Here is a 27564-nt window from a genome sequence, read left to right as displayed (position 1 = left end):
CCGAGGATCCCGCTGTGTCTGTGGGGGACCCTCTGCCTCCTCCCTGGCTCCTTGCCGTGCTCCTGGCTCCCTGCATCCTTCCCTGCATCACTCCCTGCATCCTTCCCTGCATCCTCCCTACATCCTTCCCTGCATCATTCCCTGCATCCTTCCCTGCATCACTCCCTGCATCCTTCCCTGCATCCCTCCTTGCATCCCTGCCTGCATCCCTGCCTGCATCCCTCCCTGCATCCTCACCTGCATCCCTGCATCCCTCCCATTTCCCTGCAACTCTCCCATCCATTCCATACCTCTCCCGATCCCTCCCATCCTTCCCTGCTCCTCCCTGTGTTCCTGCCCGTATCCCTCCCATCCCTCCCATTTCCCCGCAGCCCTCCCTGCATTCCCACCTGCCACCCTTCCATTCCTCTCTGCATCCCTCCTCTGACCCCTCCCCTCCCTCCCAGCATCCCTCCCTGCATCTTCCTCTGCATCCCTCCCTGCCTCCCCTCCATCTCCCTGCCTCCCTCCTTGCATCCCTGCCTGCATCTCTCCCCTCCCTCCCACATCCCTCTCGTTTCCCCGCATCCCTCCCACTCCCTCCCCTCTGCAGTGCCCCATCTTCCCCTGGTTCAACCTCCCCAAGCCTGCCACAGCCCCCAGCCCCACATGGTTCAGCCCCTCCCAGTCCCCTCCAGTCCCTCTAACCCCCTAACCCCATTATCACCCCCAAATTTCCTGCTGCTCCATCCCCCCCACTCCTGGAGGTCAGTACTTCGTGCACTGAACGTGTCAGGGCTCAGCTGCTGCCCACCTCCCCTCTTCTCCAGGGCAAATCTGGGGCCAGAGGGGAGCTGGGCTGAGGTGATGGGGTCCCAGAGCTGCCAGGCTGGGCTGGAAAACAGCCCCTTCCCCAGGATGGGAGCCTGGGCTCTGACCCCACATGGGAACCCCTTCCTGGGTGCCAGGGGTGTGGAGAGACTTGGATGAGAGGATCCCCTTCCACCCCCCAGCCCCCTCCAGTCCCTCTGCCCCCCTAGAGCCCCCCTAACCCCATTATCACAACCAGCCCCCAGTCCCCACTGGCCCCAAAAGGTCCTGTAAGCCCCCACCAACCCCCACAGATCCCATTGCCCCCCCCCAGACCCTCACCAACCCCACAAGGGGCCTCAGGAACCCAATTCCTGGGGACTGGAACAGCCCAGCTTGGTGCTGGGGCTTCCTACCACGGTGCTGAGCACTGGAGCCACGGGAGTGCCAGAGGGCTGGGGGGGCTCTGGAACCTTCTGGAAGGTGGGTGACCAGGAGCTGGGGGGTGACCAGGAGCTGGGGGGTTCTGGAACCTTCTGGAAGGTGGGTGATCAGGAGCTGGGGGGCTCTGGAACCTTCTGGAAGGTGGGTGGCCAGGAGCTGGGGGCTCTGGAACCTTCTGGAAGGTGGGTGGCCAGGAGCTGGGGGCTCTGGAAGGTTCTGGCTGGTGGGTGACCAGGAGCTGGGGGCTCTGGAAGGTTCTGGAAGGTGGGTGACCAGGAGCTGGGGGCTCTGGAAGGTTCTGGCAGGCAGTGACACAGCACAGGGCTACTCAGGGCATCCTGCACTGACTCATCCGGCCATTCCCGAGGCGCTGGCCCAGCCCCAGCCCCTTCTCACGCTGCGCGGGGCCGCATCCTGGGGATTGTTTTCCGGGCAGAGAGGCCGGGAGCGGCTCCAAGGGCCATCCATCACTCCCAAGCAGGCTGAGCCTCTCCCGATGAAAGGAGGACGGACATTTCCTTGGCAGGGGTGCCCTGCAGGCTGCCAGCCCCCTCCCCGCACCGCCACCCACCCACCCTCTGCGGCTGCGTGCGGCCGCCCCCAGCCCGGGACGAGCTTCTGGTCCCTTCCCCGGGGCTGCCGCGATTTCCATTAATAGCCAGCTGAGCAGCCCGGCTAAAAATAACCCCGGGCCCTCTTCATAAGGCCGGGCCGCCTCCGCCCCGGGCAGCCCCGCACGCCATGGCCGAGCGCCGCGTCCCCTTCACCTTCCTGAGCAGCCCCAGCTGGGACCCCTTCCGCGACTGGTACTGTGGGAAATGCATGGGTTTTGTGGTTGGCTTTTCGCAAATATTGAAATGGATATTGTATGTGTTGTGTTAGAAAGTGACGCTGTATGGATTCTCTTAAGTAGGGTGTTAAATGTAGTTTTAGGTTATAAAAATTGTTAAAATAGGAACTATGCTATGTAGGGTACTTTTTTTAAAGAAAGGACTTGCAGCGAGATAGCAGCCACAGGACACCTGAATCTTTAAGAAAGAGAATTTATTGTCCTCTTATCAGAAGAAACAGAACTTCTTCCTGCCTCAAAGGCGCTGTCAGGATTCGGAGGAAGAAGCTGACGATGACCAGACAGAATCCTGTGTTTGAATGGAATTTATGCATCATGTATGAGATGTATGAATATGCAACAGGCTGTTGCCTTTAAGGGTTAATCCTTTGTTAACGTGGGTCCTTTTTTGGGCTCGTGCTGCCCAGAAAAAGGTACCTGGACATCCGTAACTCTTTGTATTTATTGTCTCATATTGTCCTAATCCAAATTGTCCAAATTATTACTACTCTATTTGTATTACTATTTTTTATAACCATTTTATCCGAACCCTTTCCCCACTGGAACCCAAGAGAAAGGTTTCCTGGGAGTCCTGTACTTTTAACCCCTGTGTTCTCAGAGGCGTATCCATGTCCCCAGTGGCCACACCAAGTGCCAACATTCAAATCCGAGCACCCATTGGTTTGACCACAGCATCCCAAAAAAACTCACTTCCTTTCAAACCACGACGCTATTCAACTTTTTAAAATTTTAAAAACGAGCGGTTGGCGTGGCCTTTCCCCAGGTACCATGGCAGCCGCCTGTTCGACCAGTCCTTCGGGATGCCGCACATCCCCGAGGATTGGTACAAGTGGCCGAGCGGCAGCGCCTGGCCCGGCTATTTCCGCCTGCTGCCCCGCGAGAGCGCCCTGATGCCGGCGCCGGGCTCGCCCCTGGGGCAGGTGCTGAGCCGGCAGCTGAGCAGCGGCATCTCCGAGATCCGCCAGACCGCCGACAGCTGGAAGGTCACCCTGGACGTCAACCACTTCGCCCCCGAGGAGCTGGTGGTGAAAACCAAGGATAATATCGTGGAGATAACCGGTGGGTGCTGGGGTGGGGTTTCCTGGGTGGGGGAGCTGCCGTCCTGGAGCTTGATGGGGGGAAAAGGGTGGAATAAGGGGAAGGAAGGAGAAGCAGAAGGAGATGGAGGAAAGGAGAGAAGGAAAAGGGGAAGGGAAAGAGAAAATCGAGGCACGGAGGAAGGCCCAGCATTACAGCTCAGTCTCAGGGTGCACTCAGGTGCAGAGACCCCCCCAGCCCCATACACTGACCCCTTGCTGCTGTTCTGGAAGGACACAGGGAGCCACAGAGGGACCCGGGGGTGATGTGGGGTGTCGTGAGCCCTGCAGCCCCCACAGCAGCCTGAATGCTGTGACAAAGCCCAGATCTGTGGCACAGGGCCAGGATGTGCCTCCTGCCCTGCGAGGGGGCCCTGACAGGAATGGGGGCAATTCCCAGATGAATTCAGGGAGAGGAGGTTGCTCAATCTCCAGCCCTTCCAAGCTGTGGGGCCAGCTGGACACTGTCGGGCCCTTTGGCCCCTCCCAGCTCCTGGCACTGCACTTTCCTCTGCTTAAATTTGGGGGATGCACCCGGGGTGGCCCTGCAGAGGGTCCCCCCAAGTTGCTCCAGGCTGATATTATGGCAAAAGCCCCAGGATGGGCAGAATCAGCCCCTCACAAGTGTCGGGGTGGGGCAGGAAGGTTCCTACCCAACCACTGAGAGGTTTTGTTTCCTTGCAGGCAAGCACGAGGAGAAGCAGGATGAACACGGCTTCATCTCCAGGTGCTTCACCCGAAAATACACGTGAGTACCAGGGAGGAGGGGGGACACCTGATGCACCCCCGATGTCTTTGGGGACATTTCCCCACCCACCCACACCTTCCAAAGCCCCCTGGCCAAACTGGGAATGCTGCTCAGCCAAACGGGGAGCGGGAGAGGCAGCGATTTGGGGCTGAGCATTGCATCCCCTGGGTCGGTGCTGCAGCCCTCATCTCCTCTCCCCTCTCTCCTCTCTCCTCCCAGCCTTCCCCCTGGTGTCGAAGCCACGGCCGTGCGGTCCTCGCTGTCTCCCGATGGAATGCTGACGGTGGAGGCCCCCCTGCCCAAACCCGCCATCCAGTCTGCCGAAATCACCATCCCCGTCACCGTGGAGAGCCAGGCCAAGGAGCCGGCCAAGAAGTAGGCGGCACCGAGGAGGAGGAGGAGACGGAGGAGGAGGAGGAAGAGGAGAAGCCGCCGCTGCTATCCCCCGCCCCCAGCTGCGCCCTCACACCCACCCCCTTTTTACTGTTGATTTTGTACTCGCCCTGCCACTGAGTGCCTTGAATAAATGTGAAGGAACCGACAGAATCAGCCGGAATAAAAGCTGGTGAAATAAACTTGTCCTTGTGGCGTGTCTGCCCCTCTGCCCCTCGGCTGGGCCGTTCCTGTGGGAGCTGCCCGGGACCAGAGCACCGGGACGGGGCTGCCTGGGGCCGGAGGGGCCAGCAGGGCCCCCGAGCCCTGCCCAGCCCCTGGGGTCTGTAACCCGGGGCTGCACATCCCAGCTGTTCTCATCCCAAGGCTTCACAACCTGGGGTCAATGTGACCTGCACACCCTGAGTCTCCCCACCCTGGATATCCCACACCTGGGTCTCCTACATCTCAGCTCTCCATATCCACCTCCAGCATTCTGGAGCTTTACATCCCCCGTCTCCAGCATCTCTGGTGTTCACATGCCAGGTCTCCAACATCCCCATCTCAGCATCCCAGTTTTCCACAATCTGGGTCTCCTACATCCCACGTGTCTCCAGTCCCAGATCTCCTTATCCCTGCTCTCCCATGCTCAGGGTGTCCACGTGCCCTATCAGAGAATATCTGGGGTTCCCACACCCCAGTGTCACCATCCTGAGATGCTGCATCCCCAAAAAACAAGTGCACAAACACCCCCTTTGGGTCAGAGGGCAAACAGGTGTTTCATGGGCAAGAAGCCCCCCCAGCAGCGCAGCCCCTTGAGCCCCAGCTCCCAGTGCTCCCCCTTCCTTCCACCCCACTGTCTGAGGGGTTGGGGGTTCAGCTCAGGGGGCTGCAGCCTCCCCGGGGGCTGGAGAGGGGCTGGGTTGTGGCCCTGGTGCCATTTGGCCCCGGCTGGCCCCGTGTCCCCTGTGCCCTCCATGCCCTGGGGCTCTGGGCAGGACTGGCCCTACATGGCCGAGGTCAGGCCCACGATGTCCCCCGATGTTCCCTGCTCAGTCAAATCCCACTAATCCCCCCTGAGTCATCCCTGGCAGGCGCTGACCCGGGAGGAATCCTGCAGCTGTGAGGGCCCTCTCCGAGCCCGGGGGGCTCCCTGTGCCCCCGAGCCCCGGCCCAGCACTCCGGGCTGTGCTGAGTTTGGCAGGTCTCAGGCAGATCCTGGGGATCAATGGGATCAATTCCCGATCCGGGTGATCGATTCCTGCTGTTGGGGGTCACTCCTGTGCTTGGGGGGTTCCCGTGTGTGTGTGTGAGTTGGGTGTGAGGCTTTTCCAGCCCCAGAGTCACTCCAGGGGAAGAAGTCCCCAAAGAGCATCCCCGGCCCCCTCCCCTCTCCTGTGGCCTCACCACGGAGACTTTTGCTTCCCAAAAAAAGCCGGGGGTGGGGGCTGCGGCAGGGTCACGGCGCTGGGATGGGGTCGGGGTGTCCCTCCGTGTGTGGGGGTGCCCTGTGAGGTGTCCCTCCCTGTGTGGGGGTGCCCTGTGAGCCCCAGCCCCTCCCGCTCGCAGCCCCGGCCGGGGGTGTGGGTGCTGCAGCCCCGGATCCCTCGCAGGGCGCTGAGTCAAGGCGCAGGTTCTGTTTATAGGTTGGCAGGGAGGGGAATATTTTTACAGCGTGAGTCACCGTGCGTGTGGCTGCGAGCGGAAAAGCATCGGGAAGGGACGGAGGTGGGCAAGGACGGAGGTGGGGAAGGGCCCACCCAGCCACTCCCGAACCCACGGGACCCTCCCCGCGGCTCCCACCGCCCCGCAGAGCGCCGGAGAGGCCCCGGGAGGAGCCTGAAGCCGCGGGGACGCGGATCCCCAGCGGCAGAGGAAGGGAGGCGGCCCAGGAGCAGAGCCCAGTCTGTCCCCGAGCCCCCCTCGACCCACGGAGCCCCCCAGAAAGTCGAGACAAGGCGATAAGAATTAAGCAGCGCTGACGTCAGATCTGTAAGTTTATTTGCTCAATGTACGACGGCTACATAATGACTCACATTCATGATATTCCATCACTGAGGAAAAACTGCTAAGAATGGTCCGTGTGTGAAATAATTCCTTACAGAAACACGGAGTTGGAAAAATAATCACTGATTAGACCTTAAAAATAGTTCACTGCATAACATGACAAAAAGCACAAACAAAGGCTCATTCAAAGAACACAGTCATTGTTCTCCTACACTGTAATAGTTATAATTTCACCATGACGAACACCAGACATTAAGATTAAGCTAACACTGGTGTTTTCTTTTGCTTTTTTTTTTTCCTTTTTAAAAACAAAATCATATATAATTGCATGTCACTATAGCAACATCCATAACAGATCAGTTTGTTACGATCACTATTTGGTAGAGCAAACTTTACCCCCGAAAAAGAAAAGGAAAGAAAAATAAATTAAAAAAACTTTAAAAAATTTTTGAAGACTATTTTGTCATAGGAATACATAACATCTACAGTATAAGTTAATAAATTTCAAGCTACTGTATAGAAATACGACACTAGCATGCACAATATTGTATCAATAGAGTAATGGAGCAGTAATCATTTCACTGGAGAGACAGTATCATAGGCAAGTGCATCTCTTAAAAAATGAAAGAAACCATTCAAGCTGCTTAAAAATCAAGTCCCTGACCCCCACTCCGTTTTTAGCCCTCTTGTGCCATCTCTCCTGCATAAGTTTCCTAAAGCAGCCAGAGCAAAAAGCCAAAAAGAGTAGTAATTATTTGGGAAAAAAAAAAAAAAGAAAAAAAAAAAAAAAGAAGATAAGTTTTGTAATTCCAGTAAATCACTTCCAATTATACAGCTGGGACAACACTGCTCACGGGACACGGGGGTCGATGAGAGGGAGCTCAGAAGCCTAAAGCATCTCCCGGTCCCGGCACACAGCGGCACCGCACGGCCCCCGCCGCGGATGCTGCGCCCCCAGTTCCCTGCGGGACACTCGAGCAGGGGGAGCCCGGCCCGAACAAAGCCGGGCCGGAGCCGGGTCCGTCCCCCCCGGGCCCCGGCGGCGGGAGCGGCGGTGCCGTGTGTGCCTCAGCACCGGGCGCCGTGTCGGGCTGGCTCTCGCCAGGGCCGGGGAAAGCCTGGTTCCAAAATCAGCGTGAGAATCACGATAAGGATTGAATTAAAGCACGAGCGCGGTTTCTCCTCACTGCGCGGCGCTGGGGGAAGCGCTGCGGGGCGCAGCACTCCGCGAGCCAGAGAACAGCCGTGAACCTCCAACAACCATGGAAAAAAATCAAAATTAAAGCTAAATTTACTCAAAATGGGGTAAGTAGTACCTGCTAAGCAATTCAGATGCCCCAACTCCCACCCCCGGCCAGATCAGACAGACTGAGAAAAGATTTTGCTAAGAAGAGAACTAAGTTCCTGGGCTCCCGATGGTGGACAGAAATGTCTATGATTGTAGCTCTTCCCTTGAGGAATTTCTCTACCAAATTAGTGTCTAAGCTCCTGAAGTTCACTCATTACACCACAAGCTTCCCCAGGAGAAAGGAAAACGCACCCGGCTTCCCTGGTGACAAACAAGGGAGCTCTGGGTGCTGGAGATCTGCTGACAAACCTCATGGTACAGTGGGAGAAAGTCAGGCAGAGTGAAATGGCAGTGCAATCCCTGAGGAAGCAGCTGTGGCACCTTAAATCAGGATGGTCTTTTGAAATACCAAACACAGTACATGACATACAGACCTGAATGCTCTTTTTTTTTAATATTTTTTTATTGTTTTTTATTTAAGTGGCATTTTTTTAAGTTTAAACACTTCCCCCTTTGTCTAATTAAGTTCTTAAACCTTTTGCTGTGGACTTAAAATAGTTGAAACAGCCGCTAGCCAAGCACCTGTTAAGCTGTTGACCAAAAAACTAGAGCAGCTTTGATGTTCCTCGGGCGGGCGGTCTTCTTGCCTTGGGTGACACAGAATAGCTAAAGCCAGTCCACAGGCGAGGACTGCTCAGGAAGGCAAGCCAAAAGAACTAGCAAAAGAAAGAAAAACAGACAATCAAAGGCTTGATGTCATATGGCTGTAATGTAGAAATACTGTAAACTGCAATTTAGTGTTAATACTGTAAGCTACCCTAATAAATATCTCAACAAAAAAAAAAAAAAAAAAAAAAAAAAAAAAAGGAAAAAAAAAAGATTGGATGGCCTAAATCCCAGGGCTTTGCAAGCCCCAAATTCTTTAGTTTTGTTGGTTTTATTTTTAATTCCTTCTCAATTTGGGGATTTGCAGCTGTGCCCTGGCAGGCAGAGCTGCAGAGAGAGGCCCCGCGACGTGGTGCGGGCACACGGCACCTGGGCTGCGGAAACAAACGCTCGAAGCCTTACTGGAACCACAGAACTCCCTTTTTTTTTTTTTCTTTTCTCAAATGTTTTTGCGTTGCTTTCCTTAAAAATGAGGGCCATTCCATCCACGCAAATTCGTCTTAAAACCCTTTTTTTTTTATTTCTAGCAATAAAGTTAAATTAAAGACAGCTCCACTTGTATTAATAATCTACAGAACAGTCCATATGCCAGTGAGGCTGCTATTCCATACCAGCACAGCCAGCCTGACTTCCACTAGTGGTGTTTTGGCAAAAATGTCAACGAGGCAATCAAAGACAGGTTGTGGGGGGCCTCCCTGGGAAGGTGTCCCCTCCCTTTCCCTCCCCCACCCCGGACCCCCCCCCACTCGTGGGAAAAAAATAAAGACTGCAGTAGTTAGCATCAGCGTGCGGCTGCCAGTCCATCGGGGGGGTCTAGTTGTTGCCTTCTCCGCCGTCGTCGTCTTGCTGATCACTCGTCCAGAGCGTTAGGTTGTCGCGGAGGAGCTGCATGATGAGCGTTGAGTCCTTGTAGGAGTCCTCGTTGAGGGTGTCCAGCTCGGCGATGGCGTCGTCGAAGGCTGTCTTGGCCAGGTGGCAGGCCTGCTCCGGCGCGTTCTGGATCTCGTAGTAGAAAACCGAGTAGTTAAGGGCCAGCCCGAGCCGGATGGGGTGGGTGGGCTGCATGTGCTCCTTGCTGATCTCATGGGCTTCGCTATAGGCCTTCTCCGAAGACTCCACCACGGTCGCCCTCTTCTCGCCGGTGGCCACCTCGGCCAGGTAGCGGTAATAGTCCCCTTTCATCTTCAGGTAGAAGACTTTGCTCTCGTACTGCGTCTCGCTGCAGTTCTTGATCAGGTAGTTGTCCAGCAGGCTCAGCACATCCTGGCACACCGCTTCCAGCTCCTTCTCGATCTTCTCGCGGTAGGCACGGACCATCTCGATCTTCTTCTCGTTGCCATCTGCAGAGGTCTTCTGCTCGATGCTGCTGATGACTCGCCAGGACGAGCGCCGCGCCCCCACCACGTTCTTGTAGGCGACGGACAGCAGGTTCCTCTCTTCGTTGGACAGGGGCTCGTTCAGCTCCGTCACCTGTGTGGAGAGAGGGGGAGAGAAAAGAGACGTTTGGGTTAAGCCCCAGCCTTCTGACACTCCCATCACTCCTCTGGGTGTTCCTGTGCGTCTCTAGAGAGGCAGGAGGAGGCAGTCAGATCGCAAAGTCCTGCTCTGTCATCCAGCTCTGTCTCTGCTCCCATCCCAGCAGGAGCCAGCTGGGAAATCATGCTGTGGTCCAGACCCACAACAAAAGGAGCAGGCATTGGGTTTTATTTGAGAGATCAGCATCTTCCAGAAAATTTCTTCTAGGAAAGAGATACCTTTCACCTGCAGGATGAGAGTTGGGCCTGGCAATGCAGGGGACAGGGACAGTCAAAGCAAGAGGGAGATGGTCCAGGGTTATGAGCTACCTGCATGGCTAACACTACCAGAGCTACAGGGTGTTCATCTTTTCCACTTCCCACAAGCTTCAGAGACACCCAAAGAATCTCTGAGATGGCACAATTACAACTGCCTCAGGCACCTGCACTTAAAGCTCACATGGTGAAGGGGAAATCCCCCACACTGGGTTTTCCTCACTGAGGTTAACAGTGTTACCTGTCTCATGCACCACAAAAACCACAAAGGGATTATGGAGATGATGAGCACAGAGCTCCCTCAGTAACTTGGGAAGCACCATTGGTATCACAATAATCCCATTCCAGCTCCCACAACACCATCGCTGCCTGGAGCCACCTGGGCAGCACCTTTGGCCAAGACTGCACCAGCTTCCCACCCCCAGGAGCAGGAGCAGGAGGAGCCCTTGCAGCAGACAGGACGCCTCGCAGCACCTGCACAGGGCTGGTTACAGCTGCCAAGTGCCACTTTGAGCCTGGGCATGGCCACTGTCCCCTTTCCCCCAGGACACACCCTGGGAATCAGGCCACCAAAGCAGGAACCTGTGAGCCACCTCAGGGCAGTAAAGGATTAGGTAATGGTTTGGATGTGAAAGGCTTCTGCAAACACTGAGTCACTTTCACAAGGATCTGTAAGGACAAGGTTTGCTCCGGGCCCAGATAACCACATTTATGGTGGGGAGCAGGAGGCCAAAGGCCCAGCCCAGGACCTCATTTGAATGGCCTTGAATGACTCACAGTTGCTCACACCATATTGACCTGCACATTCCAGAACATCCACTCCTCCTGCAGCTCTTCAGCCATGCTCTGTCTGATGTCTCCTCCCAAGACCAGCCCACAGCTAAGCCTGTTTCCCCCACAGCAAGCAGAGTCTCTGACCCCCTCCAGCCTTTCCCTCAAGGCAGAGGCAGCAAGCAGACCTTCCACTCCCACCCCTGCTGCTGTGTGGATCTGTGCTGCTCCACAGGATGCTCTAGAGCCTGGCAGAGGAACAGCAGACCATTTTCTATATGGAAGAGGGTCTACCTGTGCAAACCAGCACAGCTGCTTCTGCTGCAGGGTGAGAGACAGCCGAGGGAGCAGGGCAATGGGTGTCACATGAATGAGGGCAGGATCTCCTGGGACTATCAGCAGCTGCCAGTGGCACAGGACAAAGAGCACAGAGCAGGAGGCCAGGGCAGCTGCCAGTGCTCCCGCCCAAGGTAAGTAGGGCAGCGATGCCATCCCCAGCTCCCAGTGCCAGTCCAACCCTCACACCGCTCTCCTGGCCAAGACAACAGTGACTGTTTAACCACAGGGCCCTGGGATGCCTGTGATATCCTGCTTCCTGCAGCAGGGCCAGGCAGGGCCCAACCACAGTGTACCCAAATACCCGTGGTGAGACACTTGTACACTGCCTCCAGCCTGCCTGCTGCACTGAGGTCTCTGCTCTGCAGTTCTACAGAATGTCTCCCTTCGTTCTTCCCTCTCAGTGACACCTGCACAAACACACAATAATGATTCTGTGGGTTAAAGATGTCTTTGGGATGTGCCCCTGCCCCAGAGCTTATGGGTTGTCTGTCCTCAGAGATACCAAAGACTCCATCAGGTTACCTGGGGACCTAAGCTGCCCTGTTTTGAGTGAGGGATTTGGAAATAGAAACATCTAGAAATCCCAGCCTGAGTTATTCTCCACCAGCTGTAAATGGAGTGTCCAACACCAACAGCCATACAAGAGACTCACTGATTCCGAGAGTTTTCTGTCCTGACAGGGGTTGTGGAGATTGATCACCAGATGAAATTTTGCTTTTAGCAAGGTGCTCCCTGAGAAGAGACACCAGTTCTGAAGTGAGGAACAAGCAGGTGCCCCACAGCCAAGTCTGCAGATACTTATCACTGCAGGAAGAAGTAGATTTACCTCCTCTCACCAGAAGAGTCTTGCTGGAGGACAGATTTATTAAAACTACAGGGAGTTTCGTGGGATTAGCTTTGCCATAAACATTTTAAATTCGAAGCTATTAAGGATTACGGAGGAAAGTTGCCTGTCAAAATCCTTTCAACAAACTGGCTGACAGATGGAAGGTACACCTGTGGAGACAGCAGATTCCCCTAGGGAGCTCACAGGGAACTTGTAAAAGCAGGAAGGGAGCCTTGTTAACCACGTCACTGCTTTCTAGCAGGACCCAGACTCCCAGGAAGGAGCACTGCAGAGACATGGCCAAGATGTGACATGGCTGGGGACAAGGACCACAGCCCTCAGCAGCAGGACAGGGAAGAGGCTGTAGTCCCACACATTTCAGTTTGCAATTGAGCTGAGGGAGGAAAAACAGAAAACCATCTGGCTCTTGCATTCCCAGCAGGAAGAAAATGCAAGATGCCCAGGACACAAGGTATCAGACAGCAGGGTACACTGAGCTGCCTTATCAGTCAGAAAAAGGCAGAAAAGATGTAGGTTCAGCTGCCTTTGAGGACATCTCTGCCCTCAGTCTGCCCAGAGCTGCCTGCTGCCCTCCTGCCTGTGCTGGCATTTCCTGCCACAGCCCCCTCCACACTCCAGACTGTGCAGTCACTGTCACTCTGCTCTTCCACAGCACTGCACCAGTGCCCATCTCCAGCAGAAACCACTCCAACACCTCTGCACCAGCCTGTCACATGCATGGGGGGCTGTGCCTTCTCTGCAGCCTGTGCTGGCCAAACAAATGCTGGGGTTTTTTTCTTACACTGCACGATACAGAAACAAAGTGAGTTCAACCAAGCCTCTGGCTAAACAGCAGCTTCTGATATACTGAGTTTGCAGCATTGCACTGAATGGCTCTGCTATAACATCAAATAAAGCAATATCCTGCATCAGGCCTGGATCACTGCAGCAGTCACATTATGGAAGGGCAGAACCCCCCATCCTTCTTAACTCAGACCCTGAAGGGGTTTCACCTCCCTGAAGAAGGGATCAGGTCCCCTGACGCCATTTCCAGCACTGTTACATGGAGTCAGAGACTTCAAATAGCCAAAGGAAAATCCTAGTTTGGCATTAGGAGGGCTTGGCAGGAGCACAAAGCCCTGGCTGGAGTCTACCTTCTCTTTGGGAAGCTCAGTTTGGAGTTTAACTTCCCTGGCTGCCAGCAGGGAACAGCAGAATTTGCTCTGCAAACCCCAGTAACTGCCCAGCCTCATCTCACTCTTGTGCTCATGGAGACCAGGGAGAGGGGCAGGAGATGCAGGAGCAGTGTCAAGTCCTGGATGTGGCACAAACAGCCAAGGACAAGGAGCTGATCCACATGCTGGAAATTTGATAGAGGAAAGTCTTTTAGCTATTCTGGAAAAAAAAAAAAAAAAAGAGAACACACCTGCCAGGAGCAGACTGCACAAGGACACCTAGGCAGGGAGTGCAGGGAGCTTGGCATGGAGCAGTCCAGGCTGCCAGGCACATTCATCACCAAGCTGGAGGCCACTGCCAGTTCCAGTCTCACCAGTTCTCTGATGGCACAGTGTCTGCACCACCGAGACCCCAGGGCCCTTAAGCCACGGGGAAACTCCCTGAGTTCCTGTTGGACAAAAATTACTGAAGTTTAGGGTTGATACTGCTTGGGAGACCAGAGGATTGTACAAATCCAAGCCCTCTGATTTGCAACAAAGCACTGCAGAGGCAGCTCCATTTCTGAGAAGGTTTTCCTGATTTCTCCACTACAGCTGGAGCTCTGACTCAGCACCCTGCCCCAAACCTGGCAGGCTCCTGGCATGCCCGAAGATCACATTGCAGCCAGGCAAGCTTCAGCCTCTTGAGGAGAAGCCAGGGAACAAGCAGAACCTTACCTGTCCCTGACGTCAAGGTATGTAAACTCCAAAAGCCCAAGGGGTGGTTCTACAGCACCTGCTTTCTGGAAGTATCCTGATTAACAGGCTTTGGTGAGACCCACAGGGAAGGTTTGCTCCCAGAGAACAGCAAGTTAGGTTGGTTAGGGCCTTATTGCAGGACTCCCATCCTCCACTTGTCACCTTGCATGAGTAGGTCTGAGTATACATTAGGAAATGACTGTTTTTGAGGTCCCTTCAGTGACTGCAGTGAAGATCCATCACAGGACTTAGTTCTACCTGTTTATTCTTGCACACTTTTCACTTAGTTTGATAATTAAGTGCCCACCCATTTACAGCTTCTGCCTGGCTTTGATGTCTTATCTTAAAGCAGACAGCACTGGCAAGCTGACAGGACCCAGAGATCCTTCCCTGGGGAATACCATCAACATCTGACAGTTTAACCCATGTTATAAACCTCAACAGTTGCTCTTCTTATTGCTTAAAAGAGAATCCGAGTCCTTCAGGACATCAGACAGCTACAAAAGAGTGAAGCTTTCCTGGAGAGACAGAGACAGCCATGAGAACTTCAAACTGTTCACTGAGAAAAGCTTTTAAGGATCATCAGAGCTCCTCTCCCACCAGGATACACAACATCCATCTCCCCTTCAGCACTCGTGCTTCTTGTTCTATCTACAGCTCCTGCACCATGTAATTAAATTTGTTATCTCTCCACACAAACCCCAGCAAGTGCCTTGTTTTCCTTCACATGCAGCTCGTTAGCCTGAGCTCTGGCCTGAAGGTCTCTTTCTCTGTTTCATTTTTTGAAAGGACAATGTGCTTCTGAAATGATGTTCTGACCAAGTCCAACCACTGAAATTCCTTCTTGCTCTGTAGCCACTGGCAAGGGGAGCATCCAGCACACACCCCCTCCAGGCTCAAGAAGCTGAAAAAGGCCACAACACCTGCAGACATGTCACCTTCCCCCATCTCCAGCTGCTGTCTCATGCTGGGACCCCACCACCCATGAGCAGGGACAAGAGGACACGGCCTCAGGCTGTGCCAGGGCAGGTTCAGGCTGGACATCAGAAAGAATTTCTTCACAGAAAGGGCTGTCAGACATCGGAAGGGACTGCCCAGGGAGCTGGTGGAGCCCCCATCCCTAAAGTATTCAAGAAATGACTGGACATGGCACTAAGTGCTCTGGTCTGGTTAACAAGGTGGTGACTGGTTAAAGGTGGGACTCTGTAACCTTGGAAGTCTTTTCCAATCTTTATGATTTTGTGACAAGCCCACCTTCAGCAGCCCAAGTGCTGTCATTTTGGAAGGTCATGACTGACAGACTGCCTGTTTTTCCTGTCCCCAGCTCGCCTAGCTTGAAGAAATGGCTGCCCTGAAGTACATGAAATTGTCACCATTACCCAGCAGCCTGGTGAGAGTCACGACTCGATGTCACACAACCTCACCAAGAGCAGCCTCTCCCCAAGCACCAGAGTGAGCTGTCCTACAACTCCATCACAGCAGTCAGGAAGATGCTTTTCTTAAGCACTGTCCTACTTTGGTGAAGTAGGCGTGTGTTAAACCAGACCTAAATCTAAAATGTTCCCAGATTGGTTTGGGTTCTTTTCCCTGTTGCCTTGCCTTCGCCCCCATGTCACACTTCCAAAGCACAAGTCACACCAGAACTGCTTCTCTCATTGCTGACCCTTTCTGCTGTCCTCTGCTCATGTTTTAACTCAGAGTGGCCAGGGGGCTTTTGGGCTGTAGGCCAAACCCTTCCTCTCATCCCAGACAACTAAAAAAAAGCACGTGCAGGCTGTGGGCAGACACAGTTCCCCACTGCCTTCTCCTCTGCCTGTTTCATTATGAATAATCCCCTACTAGTTCCCGTTTCCTAAGCTGGCAGGGCCAGTTCACATCACAGGACAGCAGCTGAGGGCACATGGGATGGTTCTGCCATTACATTTCAAATTGCTCCCAGTGCCTCAAGGACCAGTGTCTGCAGAGAACTGTTTATTGCTTGCAGCCCAACTGCATCTCAGAGGCTACTCAGGTGCTCCAGACACCAATTAGGATTTCTGCATGTTCCTACACTTAACAGCAGCTTTCATCCCACTCTGCAGCCTTTATTACTTAAGGTGACTTTGAACCACCCAAGACAAAGTGGGAGATGTGGAAACCAAGAGCCCATTTATTTTATTGGCCTTTGTAGCTTAATAACTACATGTGATTGCACTGCATTCAGGTTTGATCAGTCCTTGGAGCCTGCAGACCTCCAGCTCCAGTTTCAGTGTGGCCATGATGGATTTCAGTTGGAGAAAAAGCAAATTTCAGCTGCTTGGGTCATTCTTGCACATGAAAGGTTGAAGGGAGCCAAGGTGAGAACACCAGTAAGAGCAGCAGAGCTCTGAGCTGCTCCATTTTGTGTACCAGTCCTTATCTGCAGCACTGCAGTCCCAGCACTTGGTCTAACGACTCTGGGTTTCTTTCCACTACAGAGCACCTGGGTGCCATTGATTTGTGCCCCTGACTACTTCTGCAGCTTGAGATAAGGCAAACATGAGGGAGCATCTGCCTGCCATGGCTATTGTGGACAGAAAGCAGCCCAGACACATCCCAGTAACCAACTAGAAAGAAAAACCCTGGCCTCCCAGCTTTGTGTATGTTCAAGTGTTCTACAAACAAATGTTCAAGGAGCTACAAACCATTTCTGAGTTAGCATTGCACAGTCCTGTCGCAGGGAGCTGCTCCTCTAGCCAGCATGTGCTTTTTGAGCCAGGAAGGAATTATGCTCAAGTTTTCTTGTTTTCCTTATTAACACCCTGATTCCCATTAGCCTTACTGACAGGCTATTAAACAAGATGAAAACTGGCTGGAGGACAACTTGTTTCAGCATCTTGCTGCCACTACCTGCCTCATGCTTATTAAAAACTCTTGGGGAAAATGATTGACCTCTGTTGGCCTAGTGCCTCCCAGCCACCAGATGGAGAGAGCAGCAAGTCCAAGCACATCAGCCCCAGCATTTCAGGGGATTGTCACTCAGGGCTCATCACACTGTCCCTGGCAGATGGGATACCAGCACCTTTGCCTGCTAACTACAAAGCAACAGAAGGGATGCCAAGCTATTCCTTCCCCAGGATATGGCAGGCTGGCAGCATCATCTGCCCACTGCTGTGTCCTGTCAGTGCCTCAGCAGCAGCACAGGATCAGCACCACCCTTCTCCATTACCCAACAGCTTGGGGAGCTCTCCTGCCTTGGATTATCTGCTCTGCTCCCTGCTGACAGCCTGGTCTCCAAGCTCTCTGCTAAGCACGTGGAAGACCAGTGCTACAGCGTGCCACTGCTGTGAGAGCTCAGATGTGCCCCTGGAGCTCACAGCAAGTTCCAGGAGCTCAGAGTTGATCCGATGATCCTTTTGGAAGGAGAATGACAATTCATGGTTGCTATAGGCTCTCCTGGGCTGCATTAAGCTTTTCCAGGTGAGAGCTGAAGAGCTCTTCAAGAGTAACTGCAGTCTTTCCTCAGAAACATTTCTGTACAAGTTTAAAGACTTGGGGTTTTTAAATTTCTGTTTAAGCATTATTCCTCAGAAGATTCCATCTACTCACAGGCTTTTGAGCTGAAGCAGCCATTCACAGGATGGCTACTGGACATTTCTAGAGTCTTAAGACTTGGTCCACACAGAGGAAGATGTTTTTTTTTCTTTCCAATTCATGGTAAAACAAACCCAAGCTAGACAGATTTCAGGGACTCTAGATAAATGTACCAAGTTTCATGTGGGGAGGGTGTTTAGTGCTGCTGGGAGCATTAGCTGCTTAAAGATTTACCTCACAGCTTCCAAGGGTACTAATCTGGCTCAGATCTTAGTGCTTTCCTGCTCACCTCCAGCCCCAGTGCCAGGCAGTAAGAATCCTACCACCAGATCATCAAGTGCCAGGCCTTGTCCTTAATCAGGGGCTCAAAAACTGTCTGTGCCCATGACCTCTACCAAGCTGAGCCAACTGGAGAGAGAAGAGATGATGTGCCATGGGCAGGGCACCCCAAGGCTGAGAGCAGGTTCTGGTTGCTGGGAGAGCCTGTTCCCAGCTCTGCTGGAGCAGGATGAGCTGGGCAATTCCTGCCTGCTGGCATGGCTTCCTTTGGCATGGCAGAGCCACTGCTGCCATGGCAGCTGCAAGCTGCTGCTCCAAAGGGTGAAATGGGAGAAGCTGGAGCCATGCTAAACTCCCTGCAGTGAGCATGCATGTTTTTAGCTGCTCTAGGTCACTCCCACAAACACTCTGGGAACACCTGGTTGTTGCACATCAAGGTAAGATTCTGGAAATATTAAAAACAAGCACCTCGCAGGATTTTTGCTCTAGGTCTCTTGGTCTGCAGATCCAGCAGTTCCTTGGTGTCTCAAACATGTTTTTCCAGATTAAGCAAGAGACTTACCAGAACACCCAGGTGGATTCCTGCATGCCAGCTCCATGATAGGTTTAATTTCTACATCAGTGAGTAAGGTGATTATCCCTCCAGATGTACTTTACCCTCCCACTGCTTTGGGGATTACAGGCTTGATCTTACACATCTCTAGCAAAGACAATTTTATTTAATTTCTTAAATGAACTTACAGAAAAGAAGAGAGTCAAGTTTTTGCTCTGGCAGCTTTCTGGAGCACTGCAACTGATTTTAAATTACAAGGAGGGTCACTATCCTAGATCCAACTTTTAACTCCCCTTGCCTGGCTGCAGCCATCCTTCCCAGCCTCTTCTGAAGCCCAAGGGACTCCCACCACAGATTTGATCTCAGTTCATCACAGGTGACAGAACCCCTCAGGTGCCAACATCATCTTGACACCACCAAACACAAGAAGCCAAGCTCCCAGATTCCAGGTAATGAAATATTCACCCCATGTAACAAAGCCCAACAGCATAAACAGGCAAAGCTCCAAGGCCTGCCCCAGCTGGGTGTAAATCAAAGGCTGTTAATCTCCCCCAGGTTCTCATTCACTGCTGCATTAGCCTTTTACAAGTAGAGATCTCCTACAGCAATTGCTGAGCGTGTCTGTTAGCACATGGCACAGCAACAGCTTCTCCACCTACTATTAATAAACTTGATGCTGCTGAGCACCACAACTGTCCAAACAACGTGTCCATCAGCAGCCTCGTTAGCACTGAGGCTCAGGCTTCTCACTGGTGTTTTTCTAGAGCCTTGCTGAAACCATCTTAGAGAGGAGTCAGAAGCACACTGACACGCCAAGTAGCTTTGCTTGGTACGTCAGCAAAGACACATCCCAAGCAAGCCAACCCATCTAGCGAGATCAGAGGGAATTTGCAAACAATTAAGGAATGGTTTGCACTTGGAATCCCTGCAGACTTGGGCTCGTCCAGGCACAGCTGCCTCAAACACCCATACACGGACTCAATTCCAACATCTCCTTCACAGAAGAAAAACATTAAGTACTCTAATCCCTAATCTGGGGATCACTTTAAGGGAATCTCACGCCACCATTCTCTAGTTACTCTCCTACTGCAATTAACTAATGCACTGCCCCTGGTCACTAGATCATTAGCCTTGGGGCCAAAAATCAGGTTTGTTTAATATCTAATTGAGCATGTACTGGGTCATGTCCGAGATGTGACTAAATCTGGGTTAGCACAGAAAAACCTCAAACTGGGGGAACTTTGCCCTTAAATAGGCAAGACAAAAGCTTTTGTTTCACCAGCTACACAAAAGCTTTGCTTTTGAGAGACAGTCTTGTCAGTGTTTCCTGAGCAGCCCAAGAATTGCTGCCTCATCATTTCAGCTCCATTTTCCAGAATTTACCATTTCTGAGCTTTTCTACATTATACCAAGATAACCAGCATGAGACTCCAGGGTGAAGATAACCCTTTTGATTTACCAGCCCCAGCAGCTCCCAGGGTTCCAGCCCACAGGAGGGACCAGAAAGATGCAGCAGCTCCGCCTCACTACCATTGTACACTCAGAAAAGATGGACAAAGCCATCCCACTGCTGAGCTGCTCCCCCAGAGCCACGGGTGGGAATCCCACATCTTGACATCTGAATTCTGAAGCAGAGAGTCAGACCTCTTACTTAAAAAACGAAATAAATTTAAACAGCAGAATGAAAGTAATTTTGTTGCCATTTTCCTTCATTTTAGGCTGGGAGGAAGGACTTTGCTCATTAGATCAAGCAGCCAGGGGGAAAAACATTCCCACAAAGCCATTTCATTTGCATGAGGAAAGAAGAGTTCCCCCACCTTCCATGACCAAAAGCTGCACTGGCAGAAGCACAGGCAGAGCCTGGCAGCCAGCAGCCATGGCAGAATGTTTTATCTCAATGCCACCAGCATAAAACCAGCCACCACCATTTATCTGGACTGCTTCTTCAAGTCAAGCCAAAGGTTTCAGAGGCTGAAAGACAAAGCCACCCAAAATCCAGCACAGTGACCAATCCATTGCTACTTCCCTTTTTTTTAGCTGGTTTCCAGGCTATCACTGCCCAGCAGGGACCAGCACTAGTCAAATCGAGTCAATACTTTTGTTTTCACTCAATTTTTGCTTCCCAGACAAGGCAGTTGCCATTTTCCAGAAATGGCAGTTGCCATTTCTCTGCAGTCATGTGAATCTAACACTGGGGAACAAGACTTCAGCTGAGGAGCAGTTAGGTTAGTTACCTGCCCAGTAAAGAGCAGAAGTTGTTGAAGGCTTTCAGCTTTCCAGAAGGAAAAGACAAAGACTTGGCCAGCAAAGGAAAGAAGGTCTAAGCTGGCTCCAAACCAGTTAGCACAAAAATGCTCCTCCTTTGGAAAAATCTGTCATGAGCTGCAGAGCACTGGAGCGTAGGAGAACGCCTGGAAGCACTGAGGGTGCAGCACTACCCAGAGACAACCTCAGCCCTGCCTCACAGCTCTGCCACAGTGAGGTGGAAGATGATTCCTGCATCCCATCAAGGCTGTCAATGGAGAAACGCTTGGGAAGCCAGGCAAATCCTGTTCCACCGTGCTTTGGACTGCAGTTATTCTAATTTCCATTCACGTTTTGCTGGCAGCTCAGGAGGCTGAACAGGGCAGAAAAGCACAAGGCAGAGTACCAAATGCCTCAGGCATTGACCCATCTGAGGAAAAGCTCCCTCAGGTCAGACTGGAGGCATTTTCCAATGCCTCCTTCCCTGTACCTGCCCCTGAACAGCCTGGTGCTTGGCTGGGACACCGAGCAGCCAGCTCTGGTCTGAACTAGTCCGACAGTCCTCATGGCTCTTCCCTGCCAGACTGGAACTGAGCTCCCAACACACCTCTGCCAAGGAAAAAGCAGCACCAACAAGTTCAGCAGTGCTCCACATCCAAGGACACGTCTGAGCTCAGACAAAGCCACCTCCCAAAAAGCAGCTGGTTACTCAAGCACTAGCAGTTGGGACACACAAAAGCTTGGATTCTTTTTTTTCCCTAAATATGTACCCTTGCACACAAGTTCTGTGCATGGTTTACTTGGCATGAAGCTGCTCCAAATAGAAGCTCAGGAGTTCAGTGACAGAGTTGGTGCATTAGGCCCTGCCAGATGTGTCACCATCCATGGAGTTTTCTCCAGATGTCAGGGCATGGCTACCACTCTCCTCCTGAGTCCCTGCTCCACCAGCTGCACCCTGAGCCAGGTTTCTCCTTCTGTCCTCAAGAGCAACAGCTAGCAGATCCAATTCTCAGCTACAAGCCTGCAGAGGTAGTAGAAATATCAGGTTTTGAAAAATCCTTGTCCTTAGGGTTGTGACTTTGGGGGTCACTCACCAGCCTGGGAACAAAACCCAGGCCCCCCCATAGGCTAATGGGGTCCATCAGGTCACTTTTACTCCACCTCCCTGATCTTAAGCTTAGCAAGGCTGAGACTGCTTATTCCTCCTTGGAAAGTCAAGCTGAGCATGCTCCTGAGCAGCACTAATGCTACTGGCCCAGGCACAAGAAAAGTGGTTCAGTAATACACATGAAGAAGGGAAAAAAGTATGGTGGGGATCCTCAAATTAAGGAAAATCTTAATTCTACCAGCTGCAGAAGCTGAGGTAGGACTATGTTTTTCATCTCCCTGATCAGAAACCAAACCTCAGCTGCAGGAGGCAGAGGGATACAGCACAGTTATGTGGATAACCCTCCTGATAGCACCATCCAGAACATCCATGAGATCCACTAAGAGGGTACCAAAGACATCATCCAGTTTCCAGGAAGAGTGTGTAGGTCCCTAGATGCTGGGGTTTTCAACCCAGGAAACATTTCTGGAGCTGAAGTTCTGTGGTTGTCCCTAAAGTATTCCAGCAAGGAATTGGAATAAACCAAGGAGTTTATTCCAGAGCAACTTTGGGATCAGCTGGTGAACACAGCTGGGGCAGATGGGGTTTATCTACTGACATTATGAAACTTATTTGGTGTACTTAAACAATTTAAATCTTCTGTGAACCAGCCATCTTTTTACACAAGAAGCAGCAAAGAAAGATGGTTGAAAAAAAATTTAATAAATCAAGACAACTCCCACCAATCTTTTTGAACTTTCATGGTTAGACATCATCCAACAGATCTACTGGATAAAGCCAAATAATCCAGGGGTTCATGGAGAGCCCTTGCCCAAGTTTTACTGTTTCTATGCTGCCAGGTACAATTCAACTGCTATATTCTCCACCACAGTCTCAATATCACTTTTGTTTAGTTCAAGAAGAGATATTTTGGGTCCAATCCACCCTGGCTGCTACACTTGGCCAACTAAGAAACCCAGTATGATCTTGTAAGTCAGTGACTCTTCCTAAATGGACTAAATAAGAACTCACAGGAGCTCAAAGAGGTACTTTTAAGAGCTTGATATGCTGAAGACTGGCCAGTTACTCTGTGTAGTGTCCACTGCAGTTGCACACAGGACACATTGCTACCTATCTGTGGCTTAGGAGCAGATGTGACTCAGGCTATGGCTACAAGGTCCCAAGGCTGAGTCACACAGAGACAACCCCACACCGTGAACCTCTGCAAGGTCAGAAGGACAGGAGCTCCTGACAGCCACCATCCTGTCCTGACCCCATGGACCTCCAGGAAGGAAGCCCTGCTGATGAGTCAGGTTGTCTGCAATCCCTAGCACCACTGCAGTCCACCGTGCTCTGCAGGCACCACGAGGCTGGGCAGCATTCAATCTGCCTGCACAAGAGCATCAATGCTGCCATTAGATGCCAACAGCTAATGACTGCACCATCCACCTCAGCACTGGGAATGGCTTCTCCAAAGCTATCCCCAGCCCCCCTGGGAAGTGCTACTACAGCAGCTCGCACTCCTTGGTCCCCTCCCACCATCACAGATGGCCTGCCCAGCACTCCTCCTGGAGAAGCCTTTCCACCTTCACCACCCTTTTGTCTTTGTACACTGCGAGCAGAAAGCAGCTAATCATCCCTGCTCTGCTTCCTGGGGACTCTCCAGATAGGCTGCATTTGTGTCACTACCCCTTTTTCCAAGGGTAGTGGAGCCTGCTGTCTGTGTGAAGCCTTGCTATCAGCACTGATAACTGGATGTGGGGGATGATAACCTGCCCAGCTGGTGACCATCACGGGAGAAGCCCACATACCCCGTGCCAGGGAAGGCCTGCAATTCCCCATCCTCACGCTCCTCCTCCACCCACAATGGCCATTTACTGCACCAAGCTGTGCTGTCTGAAGCTTGGAGCAGCCATCTGCTTTCCAGCATCTCCAACAGTCCCCCCTTCACTCCCACACTTGGTGGTCCTTGCATGCAGCACAGCCACAGCCCTGCTGCAGAGGTTGGGCCCCCAAAAGTCGAGCAGTGTTCCCCTCACAGGGGACAGCCCCACACCCACACCACCCATAGGTGCAGTGCAGTAATCCTCCCCACACACTTTGAAAAGATTACTTATTTCCTGCTTAAGTCATTGCAATCATTTTGTTCATTCACCTGCACATCCCCTCCATGTAAGGTCTGTGGGGAGGCACATGCTGGGCTGCCTGGGCAGTGCTGGCCAGGGGCTTGGCAGGGCTCCCACCTCCGGAAAGCCTCCAGCAGCACCACTAATGGATATTGATCCCCAGCCCTGGCGCGGGCTCCGACAGCAAAGCTCTTCCTGAAGCTGAACCAGACAAAAATGCATCTTGCTCCAACCACCAGCACTGTGGGAAGTGAAACTCCAGCAAGCAAGCCCAAGGCCAATGTCTGACCACAATGGGGACCAGCAGGGAGCTTTCCTGTCCCCCAGCACCTGACAGGGCTGACAGTACCCCCAGACAGCACTGAGGTGACAAGGGACATGACCAAGGTCATGAAGACACACCCTGGATCGATGGGCCCAGCCCTGCACCCTTCCTGGGTGTGGCATCACCTTCTGCTCCCTCTGCTAGGTAAGGGGATCATCTGTTGTTTTCAGAGACCTCCCAGTAAACCTGCCCCTTTTGGGGGCTGAAGGAGCAATCCTGCTCCTTCAGCAGCAACATAACTGCAGGTAGCAATGAGGGGCACTAGCAGCTAGCACTTGCAAGAAGGAACGAAGTAGAAGTTATTATATATAAATATTACTTTTGAGAAACCATTGCCATCCCAGACATCACTAGATGAATCAGCAGACAGCAAGAAGCCCAGCACACCATTTCCACTTTAAACCATTAACACAGCCATTCAGCACAGGTTCCCAAGCACACAGGGCTGAAGCTGAACAACCCATGTGAGGCAGCCGCCAAAACGTCAGGGTGAGATGAAGCTGCTGGAAAAACGAGCCTCTTTAATGCCCATCATTGGCACCACAGGTTTGAAAGGAGAACCATCCAGCATTTCTCAGCAGGGCGCTAGGCAGGGCTAGGTTTGGAGGGCAGGATGGCTCTGCATCACCTTCGCTAGGCGCAGCCCGCATGCTCTCTGCTACCGCCTGGGTGCATTGCAGCTTGGACCATGGCATATGACATCACTAGGCGTTGCTACGGAAATGAGTGCGAGGTCATCAGCCTCCCGCACAACCGGGGCTGGGGGCTGGGCAGCGCACGGGGGACGGGGATAACCGGCTGTGACACGGCTGTGACATGGCCGTGGCCGCCGGACCGGCCGTGCCGGAGCTGGGGCAGCGCCGTGCTGAAAGGAAGAACAAAGCTCTGCCTTTTGTTTGCTGGTGAAGGGAGGCGTCAGCGCTCCCGCTGGGGATGGTTTCCTTACGGCCAAACTACCCGGCAGCTGATAAGAGGCGTTAGCCCGGGTTACTGTTTCACCAGGGCCCGCAAGGAAAAATCACACATAGGAGCTCTTAACAGCACCTGCGGCTCGAGCACCCAGCCCGGGGAAGTAGGCTAAGAGAAATTCACGGTGCAACGCGGCTGTGAGTCCCGGGCATATCCCGGCTGGCTTTGTCACGGCGGCTGCATTATCCGTAGGAAATGAGCTGTAGGATCTGCTCACACAGCAGGCTTTGCTTTAAAATGAATAGATGCCGCTATCAGAAAATGGTATAAAAGCCATAGTGCAGCAGAGGGACAGCCCGGCTGGGTTAATGTGATAATATCTCGTTCCGATTATCCGTATTTCATTCCTTGATAAGACATCTCCTCCCTCCCCGGGCTCGGGCTGTGACAGTTTTGTCTGTTTGATAAATGCAAGGTTATTGACAAAATGGTGCAATATGGGCAAACAGAGCTGCACCCACGGCAGACTGCGACATTCCCAGATCGGCATTCACTTTTCATCAGCCGGGGAGGACACCCCAGCTCCAAGCAAAGGTTCAGACCTGACTAAGAAGACAAACATAAAGAACAGTTTTCCCCTTTAAAGCACCCCCTCCCTCCCTCCACCCAGTCTAGCCTCTCTGCAATATGACAAATGCAGAATCTTCTGGAATGACTTGATCCTGCCTCCCACGATTGCTTTGTTTGCAAGATCAGATCAGAGATATGTTTTTTTTTCCCTTCTTATATTGTCAAAATGTCAGTATTGAAGGGGAGCGTTCAGTGTCACAAATCAGATCAGCCTGCTATATGCAGAGTCTTTATTTTAAGAGCGTGAAATGAATACAACATGACTCAATTCATAAATCTCCAACCAAGAGCAGTAAAAATAAAGAGCTTTGACAGTGGAAGGGCTGCCGATCTTTGGGGTCAGGGGCACACACCAGCCCCGGCGACCACGCGTGGGAAGGGATGCATGGGGAGATATTTCGGCAGCGGGGAGAGGATGTGCACGAACCTCCCCCCACACCGGGTCCCCCCCTGCCTCGCCCCCCGGGGCCCCGAGCCGGTGTGACCCCCCCGGGCAGCGCCGCAGCCCCGCCTGGCTCCTCTGCCCCGCCAGGCTCAGGCAGGGTGGGGAGCGGGCACGGGAGGGGGCCTGGGGCGAGGGGAGAGCACAAATGCGGCTGGAAGTGGGGGGCTGCAGGGCTGCAGAGGCAACGAGCCCCGAGGCAGAGGAGAGGATGTGGGGGAGCTCTAGGGCAGGGGAGGGGGATGCGTGGGGCTGGCTGGGGGCAGCAGGGCACAGCGCGGGGGTTTGGAGCAGGGGAGGATGGGGGGCGGCTCTAGGGCAGAAAGGGGGATGTGCGTGACTGGGTGGGGGCCCCGGAATAAGGGAGAAGATGCGGGGGGGGGTTTAGGGCAGGACAGAGCGACGTGTGGGGCTGGATGCGAGCCCCAGAGCAGGCGAAAGATGTGGAAAGAGGGCTCTAGGGCAGAGGAGCAGGATGCGTGGGGCTGGGTGGGGGCCCCACTGCAGGGCAAAGGATGCGTGGGGGGCTCTAGGGCAGGGATGGGGGTCGGAAGAAAGCAAAGTAACCCTGGATGGGGAACAGCGGCGGGAACGGGACTCAGCTGGGGGTGTCGGACGGCGAGGGAGCGGGGCCTGACACCCCGCGGCCCCCCCGGCCGAGCCCGCCACCCACCGCGGGGAACACGCGGGAAGGGCGAGGGGAGGGCGGCCCCAGCGGGGCAGGAGGAGGAGGAAGGTGTCGGCGTGTGCCTGTGTGTGTGTGGGAGCGCGACGGCCGCGGGACGGGACTCACGTTCTTCATGGCGGCCGCCATGTCGTCGTATCGCTCGGCTTGCTCGGCCAGCCGGGCCTTCTGCACCAGCTGCTCGCGGTCCACCATCTTCGCGGGGTCCGGGGGGGAGAGGGGCGAGGAGGCTGCGGGCTCCGGGAAGAGGAGGAGGAGGAAGGAGGAGGAAGAGGAGGACGAGGAGGGCGCGGCGGTCTCGGCGCTGCTGCGGCTGAGGCGGCGGCGGCGGCTGCGCCCGGTGCTGTGCGCGCGCCGCGGGCCACCACAACCCCCCTGCGCGCGCCCCGCCCCGCCCCGCCTCTCCCCCGCTGCTCCGCCCACTCCTGCCCGCGGGGCTCGACGGGAGATGAAGTCCTCAGGATGCGCAAGCGGGGCTAAGTTCATTCAGCTCACCCTCTCCCTTCAGAACTACATCTCCCATCGTGCCCCGCGCCAAGGCAGCAGCCCCTGGCCCCCCTGGGCCCCGCCTGTGCTGATTCACTGGAGCCCGTCCCGGGTGGGCCGCGGAGGGCGCGGCCGCGCCGGGAGAGCAGGGGGGCCCAGGAGGCGCCGTGGGACGGGCGGCCCTTGGGATGGAGCCGCGGGACAGCGCCGGGCACGGGCCCACGCAGGGCAGGGACACTCACAGCCTGGTCCCGCTCCCGGCCCGGGAGCCGTTCCAGCATGGACGCGCTCAGGGCGGGGACGCTGCCACGGCCCAGGCACAGCCGCAGGCTGGGCTCGCCACAGAACGGGCTCGGTCACAGCCCAG

General features: G+C 53.6%; 2 protein-coding genes across 2 annotated transcripts; one reads left to right on the top strand and one right to left on the bottom strand.

Moving 5' to 3' along the window:
• Positions 1 to 1812: 1812 nt before the first annotated feature.
• On the top strand, positions 1813 to 4459 carry HSPB1 (heat shock protein family B (small) member 1). Its single transcript, XM_030962670.1, has 4 exons — positions 1813 to 2039; positions 2847 to 3142; positions 3844 to 3907; positions 4127 to 4459. The coding sequence occupies exons 1-4, from the start codon at positions 1975 to 1977 to the stop codon at positions 4284 to 4286; spliced, it is 585 nt and encodes a 194-aa protein (XP_030818530.1). The 5' UTR covers positions 1813 to 1974; the 3' UTR covers positions 4287 to 4459.
• Positions 4460 to 6247: 1788 nt separating this feature from the next.
• Positions 6248 to 27082, bottom strand: YWHAG (tyrosine 3-monooxygenase/tryptophan 5-monooxygenase activation protein gamma). Its single transcript, XM_030962484.1, has 2 exons — positions 26820 to 27082; positions 6248 to 9710 (listed from the first exon to the last, which is right to left on the bottom strand). The coding sequence occupies exons 1-2, from the start codon at positions 26904 to 26906 to the stop codon at positions 9054 to 9056; spliced, it is 744 nt and encodes a 247-aa protein (XP_030818344.1). The 5' UTR covers positions 26907 to 27082; the 3' UTR covers positions 6248 to 9053.
• Positions 27083 to 27564: the final 482 nt, after the last annotated feature.

The sequence above is a fragment of the Camarhynchus parvulus genome, chromosome 19 (assembly GCF_901933205.1).
Source record: "Camarhynchus parvulus chromosome 19, STF_HiC, whole genome shotgun sequence".
Taxonomy (NCBI): Eukaryota; Metazoa; Chordata; class Aves; order Passeriformes; family Thraupidae; genus Camarhynchus; species Camarhynchus parvulus.
This window is presented reverse-complemented; position numbering and strand designations above follow the sequence as displayed.

What these genes read in the sequence shown, in the direction of transcription:
- HSPB1 (XM_030962670.1), top strand. Translation starts at nt 1,975, where the DNA reads ATGGCCGAGCGCCGCGTCCCCTTCACCTTCCTGAGCAGCCCCAGCTGG. An exon ending in TGGGACCCCTTCCGCGACTG is followed by an intron (nt 2,040 to 2,846) that starts GTACTGTGGGAA and finishes GCCTTTCCCCAG; the next exon opens with GTACCATGGCAGCCGCCTGT. An exon ending in TGCTTCACCCGAAAATACAC is followed by an intron (nt 3,908 to 4,126) that starts GTGAGTACCAGG and finishes CTCTCCTCCCAG; the next exon opens with CCTTCCCCCTGGTGTCGAAG.
- YWHAG (XM_030962484.1), bottom strand. Translation starts at nt 26,906, where the DNA reads ATGGTGGACCGCGAGCAGCTGGTGCAGAAGGCCCGGCTGGCCGAGCAA. An exon ending in TGGCGGCCGCCATGAAGAAC is followed by an intron (nt 9,711 to 26,819) that starts GTGAGTCCCGTC and finishes CTCTCCACACAG; the next exon opens with GTGACGGAGCTGAACGAGCC.